Source organism: Liolophura sinensis, chromosome 7 (genome assembly GCF_032854445.1).
Source record: "Liolophura sinensis isolate JHLJ2023 chromosome 7, CUHK_Ljap_v2, whole genome shotgun sequence".
NCBI classification, from domain to species: Eukaryota; Metazoa; Mollusca; class Polyplacophora; order Chitonida; family Chitonidae; genus Liolophura; species Liolophura sinensis.
In genome coordinates, this window is record NC_088301.1 from 7,841,410 (window position 1) to 7,855,257 (window position 13,848).

The 13,848-nt window shown below is 38.5% G+C and overlaps 1 protein-coding gene across 1 annotated transcript; it reads right to left on the minus strand.

Moving 5' to 3' along the window:
- Positions 1–5,046: 5,046 nt before the first annotated feature.
- On the minus strand, positions 5,047–13,742 carry LOC135471146 (RNA 3'-terminal phosphate cyclase-like protein). The gene is made up of 9 exons (XM_064750235.1): positions 13,561–13,742; positions 12,466–12,537; positions 11,150–11,325; positions 10,936–11,010; positions 10,509–10,633; positions 9,783–9,908; positions 9,380–9,539; positions 8,692–8,795; positions 5,047–8,025 (listed from the first exon to the last, which is right to left on the minus strand). Exons 1-9 carry the CDS (start codon positions 13,688–13,690, stop codon positions 7,869–7,871), a joined length of 1,125 nt encoding a protein of 374 aa, XP_064606305.1. The 5' UTR covers positions 13,691–13,742; the 3' UTR covers positions 5,047–7,868.
- Positions 13,743–13,848: the final 106 nt, after the last annotated feature.

A 13,848-nucleotide genomic window follows, 5' to 3' on the forward strand; every position in this document is an offset into this window, starting at 1 on the left:
AAGCTTGCAAGGGGAATCTCATGATCAGATTTCTGACCTTCTCACAAACTACTGGAGACGAATCCAGCAGGAGTTGTAATGGAAATCACAGCTATAGAGTTGGTGAGAGCCCAAGAACTGTACCAACAGTACACTTAACATTCATTTACATGGAGCTTACAATTTTGCTTTTCAGGGCTGATATCAATGAAATGATCTCAGATTGTTGAATTGAGCTTCTCAACACGTCTATAAAATTTTACAAATTTCATCTGAAGTCAGGCCCTTGTTAAGTTGACGTCTCACGTTTGAATTAAGCTCTCACTGTCCTGACTAAGGACTTAACTCAAGATGGTGATCAGGCACTGGCAATGGGCTGCCGATGGGCACCTGGCTGCCAAAAGTGATTACCTTGATTACCAAGAGTTCAAACACCAAATGGTCAGGATGATCTATGTAATCATAACCAATCCACTAACCTTCCCACCCCTGGAGGAGTCCATGTTAGTGCAGATTTAATCAGCTCTGGACCTAAAAACATAAATCAAGCAAAATGACCCTGAAAATAAAACGACTTGAGTTCTTACTTTTTACTTTCATCTACATCCAAGTCAGCTTTGTCCAGTTTGCTTATAATTTCCAATTTTTTAGATTTCTAATGTTTATTGTAAGTCCACTTAAACCTCTAAAAAGAAAATTTCTGGAAAGTTCCAAACATCAAGAAAATGAAACTGACCTTGAAGAGGATCAGATTCATCAGACCAAAACTCACAGACTACAAAAACCAGATCTTCTTAAGTTCATCAGAGCTGAATTAAGAGGACTGAAGTTGTGGCAACAGAAATATACTTTTCACGATACTTTCAATCCCAGAATCCAGCTACAATTTAGAAACCACTTCACAGTATACATTTGATAACATGGCAGCGTTTTTGATTTTCTTAGTGTGCAATATCACAAGAATAAAAAGATATACTTTTTATACTTCATGTTGGATACCTACATACGTCTGGCCTAGTGTTGTCTTTTCTTTTTCCCTGATGAATGATGCAGTCATTGAGAGCTGGGCAGTTCTCACCCAGTTACAACAAAAGGGGAGATATGACTTCAGGTCAAGTGAGAACAAAAGGTCACATTCAAGACTGCTGATATCTTGCCAGTGAAGATACTGCGCGTCATACATAGCCATATTCTTCGTATCCTACCCTGCGCCAACGACAGTCACAAGCTCTGATTGACCAATATATTTGCATTCAGCTATACTGGCCTATCAGCATCCAAAAAAAGAAATTTTTACTTAACCAGTAAAGGACCAATTGCACACCATGACTGAATTAACATCGAAGTTATAGCCAGGGCAAGTAAAATTGTTGGTTCTATGCTGAAAACGTTTCGTCAAGCTGTGTGACTTCCAGCCCAACGAAGCATTCCATGCCCCAGAGATCTCGCATGGGACTAATCTTGACAGATTGGTTTCCTGAGTTTTTCTTTAAGCGAAAATTCTTGAGAACTTTAACACTACATCAAAAATGAAATAAAAAAAATGAAAATGCTGAGCTTTACATTTCCATTACTCATTCCAGTCGTACAGGGTTTTTACTTGTGCATAGAGCCTTGAGTGTCTGCCTATCTATTCCATCCCTTACAACTCGAATCCGGCCTTATATCTGGTAACACTTACTTCCTTAAGGATACATGAAATGCAGGGGTTTTTTTTCTTAATGTGTAGTATATAATGTGGCCTAACACATATAAAAGGTACAAAAAATCTCTCAGCTTTCTTCTTGGGGTATAAAAATGGCTTTAAAGAATTAGTGTCCAGATTGGTTATTTATTCACAATTAGCAACCTTTGTACATACTGTTAAATTGGGTGCAAAAATATACTGGAAAAAAGTACAGTAGTTTGAATAATATGGCATCAAAATCACTAGATAATGAGGCTGGGTTTCTTCCTTTTCCTTCGGCCAACACTCTGTAGTCTCTGCTGAATGACGTCAAGTCTAATATTTACGAGCTGTCAGACCTTTGTCATTTAGTTCAGTGTTATAAAGCACCACAACTGACAAAAAGCATACCGAATTTCTCCACGAAATAGTTTGCTGTGTTCGATGCGGTTGTATAAACAGGTCGTCAAAGAACCCTGGAGTTAGTTTTTGCAAGTTACCAGACAATCAGGCCCTCAGAAAGCGTGGATTCACAGCACAAGACAAAAGTGTTTTATACCTGCCAAACATAGCCAAATCTTTGCTAGGCTGGCAGGAGTTGGGATAAGAAATCCTGGCGAGCAGCTAATTTTTAATGGACTTTAAATACGTGTATATAAACTCTGGTGATAGGGCTCGGAGGGTGTAAAACAAAGCGGTACCTCATTTGTCATTAGTATGCCGGTAAAGTGAAAGAAAAATAGAATAGAATGATATTTATTGTGAAGCCGACAGAAGGATAGAATAGTAAATATTAAATCTGATATACACATGAAATGTAGACCTACAGTGTAACACAGGACTTGCTTTAGCTTACCAATCCGTATTGCCAGTGCGGTTGGAAATCCCTGGGCACAGATCAAATTCAACGTCTGAAAACTCAGAATTTGATATCTATCCAGAACCAGTGCCATAAATCGGAACTTCAACGTCGTCAACTGTAGGTTCAAATTAATACGTCAGTATATTTGCTTCTGTGATGCTAGAATTCATCATGTAAGGTCATGATTATGTTCTCAGAGGCCCTCCTGGTCACACATTGTTAAACAGGTTATAATCTTTGTACTTACGAGAAGTATCTAAATCTGGACAACAATCCTTTGAACTTCTCTTTCCGTAAGGCCCCAGTGGTCAGTCTAGAAAGTAATAATAATGGTGATATGTGTCAAAAAAACTTTGTTGGCAGGGAGAGCCTGAATTAGGGGGGCTAAGGTGGTCCCAATATGTTCATTGATGACATAATTTCCAAATATGTCTCACTGATAGAAAATATGCATAAAAGGGTTAAGAAATATATGTCTTTTCTTTTATCAATAAGTCACCTGTGCTTTATACATGAATCTCATTTTATATCATTAAACAGCTAAAGACATGTAATTGATATGAAACCATAAACTTTGGATGATTACTTCATTTTCTGACAAATGACACATCAGGATACCCTTGATGCACAGGATGTACACTTTAAGTTAAATGGTTTTCTATGGTTTCAGTTTTAAAGTGATGAGAAAACTTGGATCTTGAAAGCTGATGGTAAAATGGTTTGATTTATCAACTGAGGCCAGACGATGTCCTTTAATCCACCCAGGAAAATACCACTTTATATGTATTTTCATTCTGTGTTTTGAAACTGCCACGTGGTTATGGGGTTACGTGATCAAACTTTAAACTGCCGGCCTACAGTCAGCCAATAGCAGTGGATCGTTTGACTTTTTGAAGTAGGGTATGTGCTGGCTGTTTGGTTGGGAATTTGTATTGTTTTTTGGCTATTCAATTTTGCCAAATGTATAAATAGCTATTGGATTTTACTGTCAACAGTTTAGCTACTGGATTTCGCTGTCAAAAGTTTAGCTACTCGATTTCGCTGTCAGCAGTTTATCTTTTAAAGTCCGATGGACTAATGTTTACCTTGAATTTCCCCACCTTGATCTGTAGGTTCTGAAATTGTCAATCTTCCGGAAGATCTTCTGCCTCTTCCAGTCTGGTCTTAGAAGAGCTTCTACGGGCAAAGGAGCTCAAATCAAGCTGACAGAAAGTTAATTCAGGAAAAAAACAAATCAAGTATACCGCCATCAACGCCCGCGTTATTGTCCAATATTACCTCCAACACGAAAGAGTACATGGAGATAGGCTGAATGTTGGCTGCTTCCTTGATTTCTTTCAATGGAAGAAGTGTGGTAGCTAGGCAACGGCCTACACCGAAAGTATCGATGGAGAAACCATTGAAAAAAAAGACCTATAGCACTAGGCCTGCGTTTACTTTTAAAAAAAGAAGTTCTAATATCAAAAAGCAGATAAATGCTTGAGTGGTGTCACACTGTTTAAGGACCATATTGACAATGTCAGCTGCCAGGAACGTGATCAGTTTTGTATTTTTACTACTGACAACTTTTGGATAAAGCTCCTGTGGGTCTCTGCTAGTGTAGTATTTACTCTTGCTACCCAAAATAGAGATATTTCATCATCAATTTCAGTATTGGTTCACGATTTCCACTACCATATAGAAGTCATTACCGTACCGTACTACTGTACAAACATCATTACTGTACTGTAGGCCCTACGGGTACTGCTTCATTTTACTCAGCCCTCAAAACAACAAAAATAAAGATCTAATAAAAAAAAAGTTGGACCAAGGAAGTTTCGGAAATACTGAGTTTTAATGGTCTTTACACAACGCCCCCACATGCCTTAGCAAATAAGGCAGGGCCACCAAATACCTGCTCCCGCCCCCCTCCTCAAATATATTTTTGAGTAGGTCGTTAAACAAAAATCAAAATAGTGGCAACTGTGCAGTGGTAATTTCGTTATTGCTCAAATGAGAAAAATCTGAAATTTATATGTAGATGTGAAGTTCAAATACAGATGTAAATAATCCACAAAGCAAAACCTTCATCTTTCGTACCAGTATATGCAGACAGGTTGATGTTTGCGTAAGTGGCTTTCCAAGATTATTTCAATAATTTCACAACAACAACTGTCTCCTTATAGCATGCCATTCTAAACGCATATCATGCTATCTCACTAAAATGTCACTCTTAAGGCACCTGGAATGAAGCACCTATCACATGCAGCTATAGTCACAGTACATGCTTGGCCCATTTCCTTGCACTAAGCACCAAACTAAGCATAATACTACATGGAAATAAAGACTTCTTAGGCCTAATTCAACCTGGATCTCCATCTTATGAAGGTCACTCTATTAGCACTGGGTCATCGCGCTGAGGCGTTTTATGCAAAATGTACCAGAAAATGACAACATTCACTGAGAATGGCAGATGCATTTATTCATTTCAGTCAGTTTATAACATCATCATTTATCACACAACAACATGAACTCATTTTATATAAACCCATAGGCCACTTCATTTTAACAAAATGTTTTAAACTATTTGTTAGACAAGGTTTACTGGGTAATTACAGATTATGTATGGATGTATGTATGTATGTACGTTTGGGGTTTTACATCATACATTTCCTCAGTCCTATGATGATGGGTCATCATTAGGTGTGTGTACATATACATTCTGTCTTCTTGTGGTACAGCCAGTCCATGCCTCCAAAGTGCTGCTGCAACTGACGTATCATGCCGAAGACACCAGACATGACACCCCACCAAGACACATTATACTGACACTGGGCCAACCAGTCTGGTTTCCCTGCTCTAATCTCAGCAGGGAAATGTGCTGAGTGCCTAGCGAGGCAGCAGTAAGTATAGCCAAAAAATCGGCTGTGAACTTTTAATATTATGTAAGGTCTAGTTCACAGCCGAGGAGCTGTCCATAGTAAAACATGGATATGGGAACAGAGCCTTCTGCCGACTAATTCGGCGGAACGAAAATACAAGAAAACACATACGTGTCAATGACAGAAGTCAAGTGAATTACATTCGTGCACAATTTCATGGTCTCCTGGACAATTTTTATCCAATTCTGTGGCATATACCAGTGGTATTCCATGCTATCCAAGGTAACTCATGTGGTTGACGTTTGGATTTTGAAGAGAAAAAAAAAACTTGCAGTCACAGCGTCAATTTCTTGCCATTTTAAAAGAATCTGGCCCTTCATATTTCTACTTCACTCAACAATTAGCTTTTAAAACAACACCATGGTCCATCCTTGCCTGCTGAGCTGTTCTATAGAATGGAATTGAGATACATGTTTGCATGATGTCAGATTCTCAATAGACCTCAACGTGATTAACGTACCAATTTAGGTCAATCGGGTAGACAGCATCACGTGGTGAGTAGCTCAAAGTAGACCTTCTTCTAATATTTCTGAGGAAATATCAAGTAAGGGCCAGTGTCAACGGTTGCAAAATGTGCATAAATGTCTTACCTTGCTGATAAGCCATGTATTAAGTGGATTTGGATATAAGTATAAGTATTGCGTATACATCAAGCTTTGCCAATAGGGTAGCTGAATATGGATATGTCGTTATCGTGTGCACACATCGTCCGGGCTAAGGGTGGAAGCGGTCTCTGTGTATCAGTAAATATAAGTTATCCTTAGAGCGGATTTTCAGGCTACAACAAGTAAAATTATTCAAGTCTGTGGTATGACCTGACCCGGGTTTGATTCCAGGTCTCCTGACTGGGAGACAGATGCTCTAATCATCAGGCCACTGAAGCCGCCCACTGCGACTGATATCCATAGATACTGACATTCAGCCAGTGTAATCAAAGTAAGATGAAGATCATTTTTCATTCGTATTCCAGCAGTTTATGTGGATGGTATATGAAGACGCAGTGCGGCTGTGAACATCAGATATTAAGAAATAATGGCTTCATTCTATTCTAACACAACAGTTTGTTCACATGTATTTTACCCTAATATACCGTTTTTACTCCCTTTCGTTTTTCAGACTACCTATTCACCCCTTTATTTTAATTACACTTCTCTTGCACTGATCGCTCCATGGAAGAGTCAACTTTAAAGAACTAGAGGGTCCACATGTCGAGAACCAATGAGAATCCCGCATTTGGCATGTGATATGTTCATGTTGGTTGTTGGGTGATTTTCATACATTTAAGTCTTTTATTTGCGAGAAGATTTCAGACAGGAGTGTTGAGATGTGGAAATAAAACTAAAAAGAGATTGACAGACGGCCATCATAAACAGGATGTTACCAGCTAGAGATTCTCAGCTAGCTCAACTGCTTTGTGCCGTCACTGATAACATGAAGTCCGGGATGAAGGCCTGCAGGCTTGGATATTTCTCACACTTACTTGCCCATGTCACCATATATTTGAGCCTCCAGCGTATTATACAAACATTGGATAAAGAGGTAGGGTGTTTGTGTGGGCACTGGAAAACACTTTATTATTTACCACATAAAATGATAAAGACTGGACAATTTTGAATGAACATGAAAATTTCGATGAAAAATCAAAGTAAATAAATTAACATGTATCCGTAGAATTTTGCTGTGGCTTTTGTTTATACTTGGTAGTTTCTAAGTGTACATAGATCTGACAGCGAGTGTAAGTAATCTGCCCTCAAGTTAAACATACTGACCTATGTGTGGATTGCACAGCTTTATGCTGATGATGTCGTATAGTTTGTTTTCATAAGATTAAACTGTCAGTGCTACCAACCTATCCTCCCTGTAGATGGAACAACCCTGCTGAATGCTATGGTGTTACTATTCGACAACAGTGTTGGTTCTCATGAAAAACTTCACTGCATATACGGTACGATACATGCAGTCAACGTCTCTATTCTCTGTGCAGTATGTATTTGGCAGATATGCTAGAAATATGTATATAAACAGATTTACGATGAAAATCATAGAACAATATTGATAAACAAAAAGATGTGGTGAAGAGTTATTTTAAAAACCACAAAATGGAATTACCGTCGTAAACAGCGTTTCATTAGTCCATATATAAAAGTATCTGCCAACTTCTTGACATACACAGTCACTTCATTGGTGATTTCACCGATTTCATCAGTCCAGATGAATATTGATGAATTTGCTCACATATTGGTATGCAGATAAATGTAGGAGCAAGATGAAAACTGTGTCACGAATTCAAAAGTCCTCCATTACAGCCTAAGTGAAATGTAATTACCATAACAACACATGTCTTTAACATATGCTGCGATGGCAATTATGATCAGCTGATAGCTTATGAATCAATGTCATTTTTCAAGTTCAAAATTCAAAAACAATGGGATGCCCGTTGTTAAAGAATGCGCTTGCTGATATTGGAGTATCCGACACCCACACATGTCAGAAGTAGGTTGTCTCCTCCTGTTTGGGTATCTTCCTCGTCCTTTCTCTGGACATCCATTTTAAACATGACCTGTAGAAAGTCACGAATGTGGCGCAGATACTGGATCCTGTCAGAGAAGAGCAGTAACAGAAAACATTGTTATTTTTTTAACCAACATAGCCAAATTAATTCAACTTAGAAGTCAAGGTGATCTTATTTCAGATCACCAGACCCTGGCTTATGCTTGAGTTCAGATTGCTCAAGGCTCAGTTATAGCCATACATATTTTGAAGGAGTTTTGTTGGCAAAAAGTAGTGATTTTGTTTATCTTCTACCTGGTTTAAATCAGCAATAAGTCAATATCCTTATGTACAGTGAAATAAATACATGAAAAAAAGTTCAGATGTTAGGGAAGTGTAAGTTACTGTATCTAGTTATAAGGTCCTATATAAAGTAAACACAGCAATGCATCGTTATCAAGTTATTCAGTGAGGTTTATCAAGACGTAGGCCTGCCAGTATACAAACTAATTCAACATGTCAGAACAGTGCACAGAAGGCAACAAGCCTTATCTTTGAATGATGGATAAAAATAGGATCAGGAATTTTACTGAATGCTGGTTTTAGCTGTAAAGAAGCTATTATATTGGTAATGAACTTTGTGAAAGTTTGTCATGTAACTTTACGTTACAATGCCTCATTACATACAGGTACCAAAAGTTAAAGAGCTCTGTTTTGGTCTCCCAAAACATAATATAAACATTAGCATGCATGCTGCATGCAGACGGTCTTACGTGTAAGGAGTGAGCTGACCAATTAGAAGCTTGGACACATCTTGCTGACCGAGAACCATGAACAGAGCTGCCATGCTCTGACCAGTCGTGTCTACACAGCCTCCCTTCAAGCATACAAAAAAGTGATAATGTGAACAGTAGAATTCAGCTGAACCAAAACAGCACCATGCCAAATAGTACTCAAGAATATTTCACTTCTATGACAGCAGTCAGCATTATGGTGGTAGGAAACTGGTCAGAGCCTGGGGAAATCCCTATGACCATCCATCGGTTACTAGCAGACCTTCCCATTTATGGCCGGATAGGAGGCCAGCATGAGTTAGGTCATTGTGCCATGCTGGCATACTAACCACCTTAGGCATGGAGGTCCCACCAAGTTTTGGTCAGTCATGTGTCAGTATACAGTGACTGGATGCAGTGTCATGTCTAGTGTATTTGGCATGGTGTTTTAGTGGGACAGCACATTAACCATGATGATAATGAGGTCAAGCCTGGTTATGACCCTTTACCATCATTATTTTCTTCACTCTTTCAGTTATAAGCATTATGCTTAGAAGTGAAGAAAAATATGAATAAATAAATAAAAATACAGTGGAGAAAGAGAAACGCTGATCAACCAAATAATAAATAGACTAGATACAGCTCCCATGGATGAAGTCAGAGAAAATGTACAGTACAGGATAAGCACCTTATATATTTCTTGCAGAAGTAAAAGGGCTGTATTTTTGCCTAGGTCTTCAGGAACTGTAACTCCATTTTCGGAACCTTTAGGATTTGATGCAGATTCTGCACTCAAAAACACTCCATTTGTTGTCTCTGCTACCAAGGTCAGCCCAAACCCAGGACTCCTGAAGTGAAAAACAACAGCACAAGCAAGTTCAGCTAAATCTTTTTGAATAATTTTGACCTAGCCATATATGAAACATTAAGGCAATTAAGATAATACTTGTTAACTCATTGAGAAAAAAATAATAATAATAAAAAAAAAAAAAAAATGCTATTTCCTACAAGAGGAATATTTACATATTAACTTTACTTCCCAAAAGAGGTCTGAGTTGACCTGGCTTATTATCTCCCCTTAGTGCTCTTACCTCCCAGATTGACTTCCCTTGTGGTGGTCAGTGTAGATGTAAATATCTGGTAGGCATTTATTCAAAATGCTTCTGGTTGAGTCCACAATCCTGTTGGCTATAGCTGGAGATACTCTGGTGGCCCAATTGAGTACAGTCAAGGAAATGTGAAGTTTGTGCAACACAATGTTTAGCCTCAACAGGTTTGTTTTCAATGAAGGTGTATGTACAGATGAAAACCTTGACTAATCTGGCAGTTCACACGCCTCACCTTTATTTTGATTTTATTTATTTGACTGTTGTTTTACACCATCCTTAAAATATATTTCACTTCATATGACGGTGGCCAGCATTATGGTGGGAAGAAACAAGGCAGAGGCCGGTGGAAGTCATGACCATCTGCAGGTTGCTAGCAGACCTTCCCCCGGATGCATAAACCTCAAGTTCACATAGCCACACACCAATACATCGAAACGTGTAGACTTGTTTTTTTTTTTTCATCTTGCCTTTTTTACTGCAAGGTTTATATATTCTGGATTTACACACTTAGGCATTTGGAGCAATAAGATCTGCTGGAAGGCTAGGAGAAAAGTCTGTTTCAATCCATCTGTGATCACCCATTAACACAATGGCAGAAACCAAACATTTCTTTCAGACTCCTGGTTCAAATCCCCAGCTGTCACAATACAACTTTAAATCTTAACTGTATGAAGATTGAGGGTAAACATCAGGTTTATCAAAGGATATGCTATTCCTCTTATCCTCTTAACTTTGCCTGGCTCTGTCAGCTGTATGGGGCGAAGTTTCTGTCGACATGGACAAGTAAAAACAACCTCTCCTCCCCCATCAGGGGCTGCCCCTCTGCGACTAACCTGTGAGAAACAGCACAGGGAAAATATGTTCAAAAACAGCAGCTCAAAAACACTATTTACTGTTGACAGCTTGACAAGCATTAGGCGTTACATATTAGCAATAATTTGGTGCACATCATGATTGATCGCCGACCCACATGTCCAGTATATGAAATCTTAAAGCTTCAAAATTACACAGAAGTTATGAACAGTAAATTTATTGTTCAATATGGCTATAAAACAACTGAAACTAGGAAAACACAAAATGCTTGAGCATGGAATTAAACAACAATCAAATAAATAAATAAAACACAGAAACTTGCCTTTAACTCCAAGCCTTCATCGGTTCCGAGAAATCGCTTGAGCACAGGCAACATGGACAGTTTGATAAGATCAACCTTAAAGGACGGAAAGCGCTTAAAAATGTTACAAACTTCATCAACAAAATACTGATCTTGTTTAGAATGACTGATTTACATTGCAATAGGAAGTAGAAAAATGTTTTGCAGATAAATAAATAAACATTCATTGTCTTACAGAAGGATCTGTTTGATCATTGGTTATTCCCTTTAGCACGGCATGGAGAGGTTCCTTGGTAAAGGGAGATAAGCAGAGGAGTGCTTCCAGGTAGTAACCAATTGCTCGCTTCAAGTTACAGTCATGATCCACATTTCCTCCAATCAACAGGCCAGGCTGGTACAATAAACATGTGCCTAAAACACAATGAGAAGTAATAAATAAAAGACACAGAAAAAATACAAATGTGACAGGAGGATGGGTTGTCAGGGCTACTCCAGTTTTCAAGTGGTAGGGGCTCAGATATGTTTATACTCCCCCACCTCTCGCCCCCACCCTCCACAAATACGTTTTACATACCAAGAAGAATCTGACCTAGCACTGTAGCACCTCGTTCTGAATTTTCAATTCTTACACATTTACTGTACTAAAGAACAACTTAGACTTAATAATAATCATTATTGCTTAATCAAAAAGATTAAGCTAAATACACAACCAAGCAATTTAAAGCTAGATTCTCTTTCATCTTCACAATTAACATGATGTATTCAAAATTGTATTAAAAATTCTGAAATTCTTTATTTTCAGTCAGCCAGATAAGGCTCTTTTACAAAGCCTTTTACACAGTGAAAAAATTTTGCCACAGTTGCTCATGTGTGGCTGTCGTATATAAGTTGAGGCCCTGAATTTTAAACTGGGAACCATGACTCCTAAACACAGGGCACTAACATCTTATCTTTAAAGGTTTTGTTAGTTTTTGGACCCACACCTCGGGGCACACATTAACTTTGAAGAGCAGAAAACTCATCTATATGATAATTTAAGGTCACATAGCTTCTGAGGCCTAAGCAGCCCCTGTACCCTTGTCTAATGTGCTCTTATAGACATCTGAACTATCCACTTTCCCCAACACCGGGCATGTCACTTTCTCGGCTCTGTATACTCTTTAGACCCCATGTTTCGGCACCTCAACTTTCAATGTTTGCTGAAAAATATGTCTATGGCAATCAAAGACAGAGTAGCCCCTGGATTCTCTCCTAATATGCTAGGGAAGGCTTTTAAAACTCTTTCATTTTCAGCTGAGTATGTCACTTTTAAGGCCCTTTACCCTTCACATCTATGCCTCAAAAAGGCAGAGATCTCATCAAGAGCAATCTAGAGTCATGAAGCTTTCGAACCCTCTGAATCCTTGGCTAATTTGCTATGATAGTTGTGCCTCACTCCACCTTCCCCCCACCCCTCAACACTTCTAATTTCCTTCCAATGCCACTGAAATGTGTGTCCTATTTCACACTTGTTTGAATATATAGCAGAATAGTTAATTACCGGTCCTTTACCTGTTTCACTCACAACGATCTTTGATCCATTGGTCACCTTATCCAGCAGTCGAATGAAGCTTGCTTCAAAGTCTGCAGAAGATGAAATCGGGGTGCTATTTCAAAATTCATACAAGACTTAACTGATTTAAGATAAAAGCGAAAAGAGAATTCTACAATACCGTTTGACAGTTCAAGGTAACAATTATTGTGATGGTCAATTAAAGGATTAGTGTCCACATTTACCTAATGGTTCTGATTATACAGATTATAACCTGTTCAAACAGAATACTACTGGGATAGCTTCTGAGAAATGTAACAATAACTTTAAATCCACTAAAAACAACAGATTTACTGCTCTAGCCGATCTCGAGCCGACCGCCCAGCACAACTGTGCGGCTCAGCAGGTGATGATAGTTTAACTGGCCTAAATTACCAGGGAATTTGTAACGATGTCATTTTTGAGATGGATTCTAGGTACAGAGAAGTAAATATAACACCTGATCAATATGAGCCCATAGTGGAAGTCGCTGAAGTTCCGATTTATGACACTAACATCTCCGGCCAGATTGCAAGTTATCAAACTTTGCATTTAATTTTTATCCAGGTATTTCCATGCATACTGGCAATACTTACTGGTAAGATATATACAGCTTTATCCTGTGTTACGGTCCTCCCAATGTTTTTGCATAGGAAAATGCCTATTTTGGAATCGCTGTCAGTGATCTTGTATGCATAGGATTTGTATAATTTTTAGCTTTCCAGATAGTCAGAGTATTTCTGCAGAGCTTTCGTGACGTTATTTTGTACAACGAGGCCTTACTGGTCGCTAGCAAAGAGGCCAAAAGTGGCTTTTTCCATTGTTTTTAGACACGAAAAGATGGTCATGTGACCTCCAACTTCTGACCCGTCTTACAGAATAGGAAAGTTGCACGCTTCCTTGGTAATGGACTTCTGCTCAGATAATGTACCTTTTTTCAATATTTTTTTTAAATAAATTTAACAAAGTATACAGGGGTAGCTAAGTGAGAATAAATAATAAATCTGGACACTAATCCTGTAAGTTACCAGCGTGTACTTGTAGTTGTACAACTCCGAGTCTGCACTGAGTATTACCTCTCAGTCCTGGATTATCATCCTTGGCCCTTATTTTCTTGATCTTCACTGTTTTGCCACTTAACGTAGCCAATATGAGTCTTTGTCTAAAAAAGTTACAGCCTTCGTAAATTAAGATATCTGCTGCCATTTCAGTTGACAGTTGCGTAGACTCTGCCTTTGGTCAACTAACCCACGTGTAGTTGTTGTTGTTGTGTGTTATTCTAGAATAGCATTCTCTACGCAGAGGTTTTAGACTTAACTGATAGAGAACAGCATATTATCTGTGCGGAGACAATTCACCTTTTG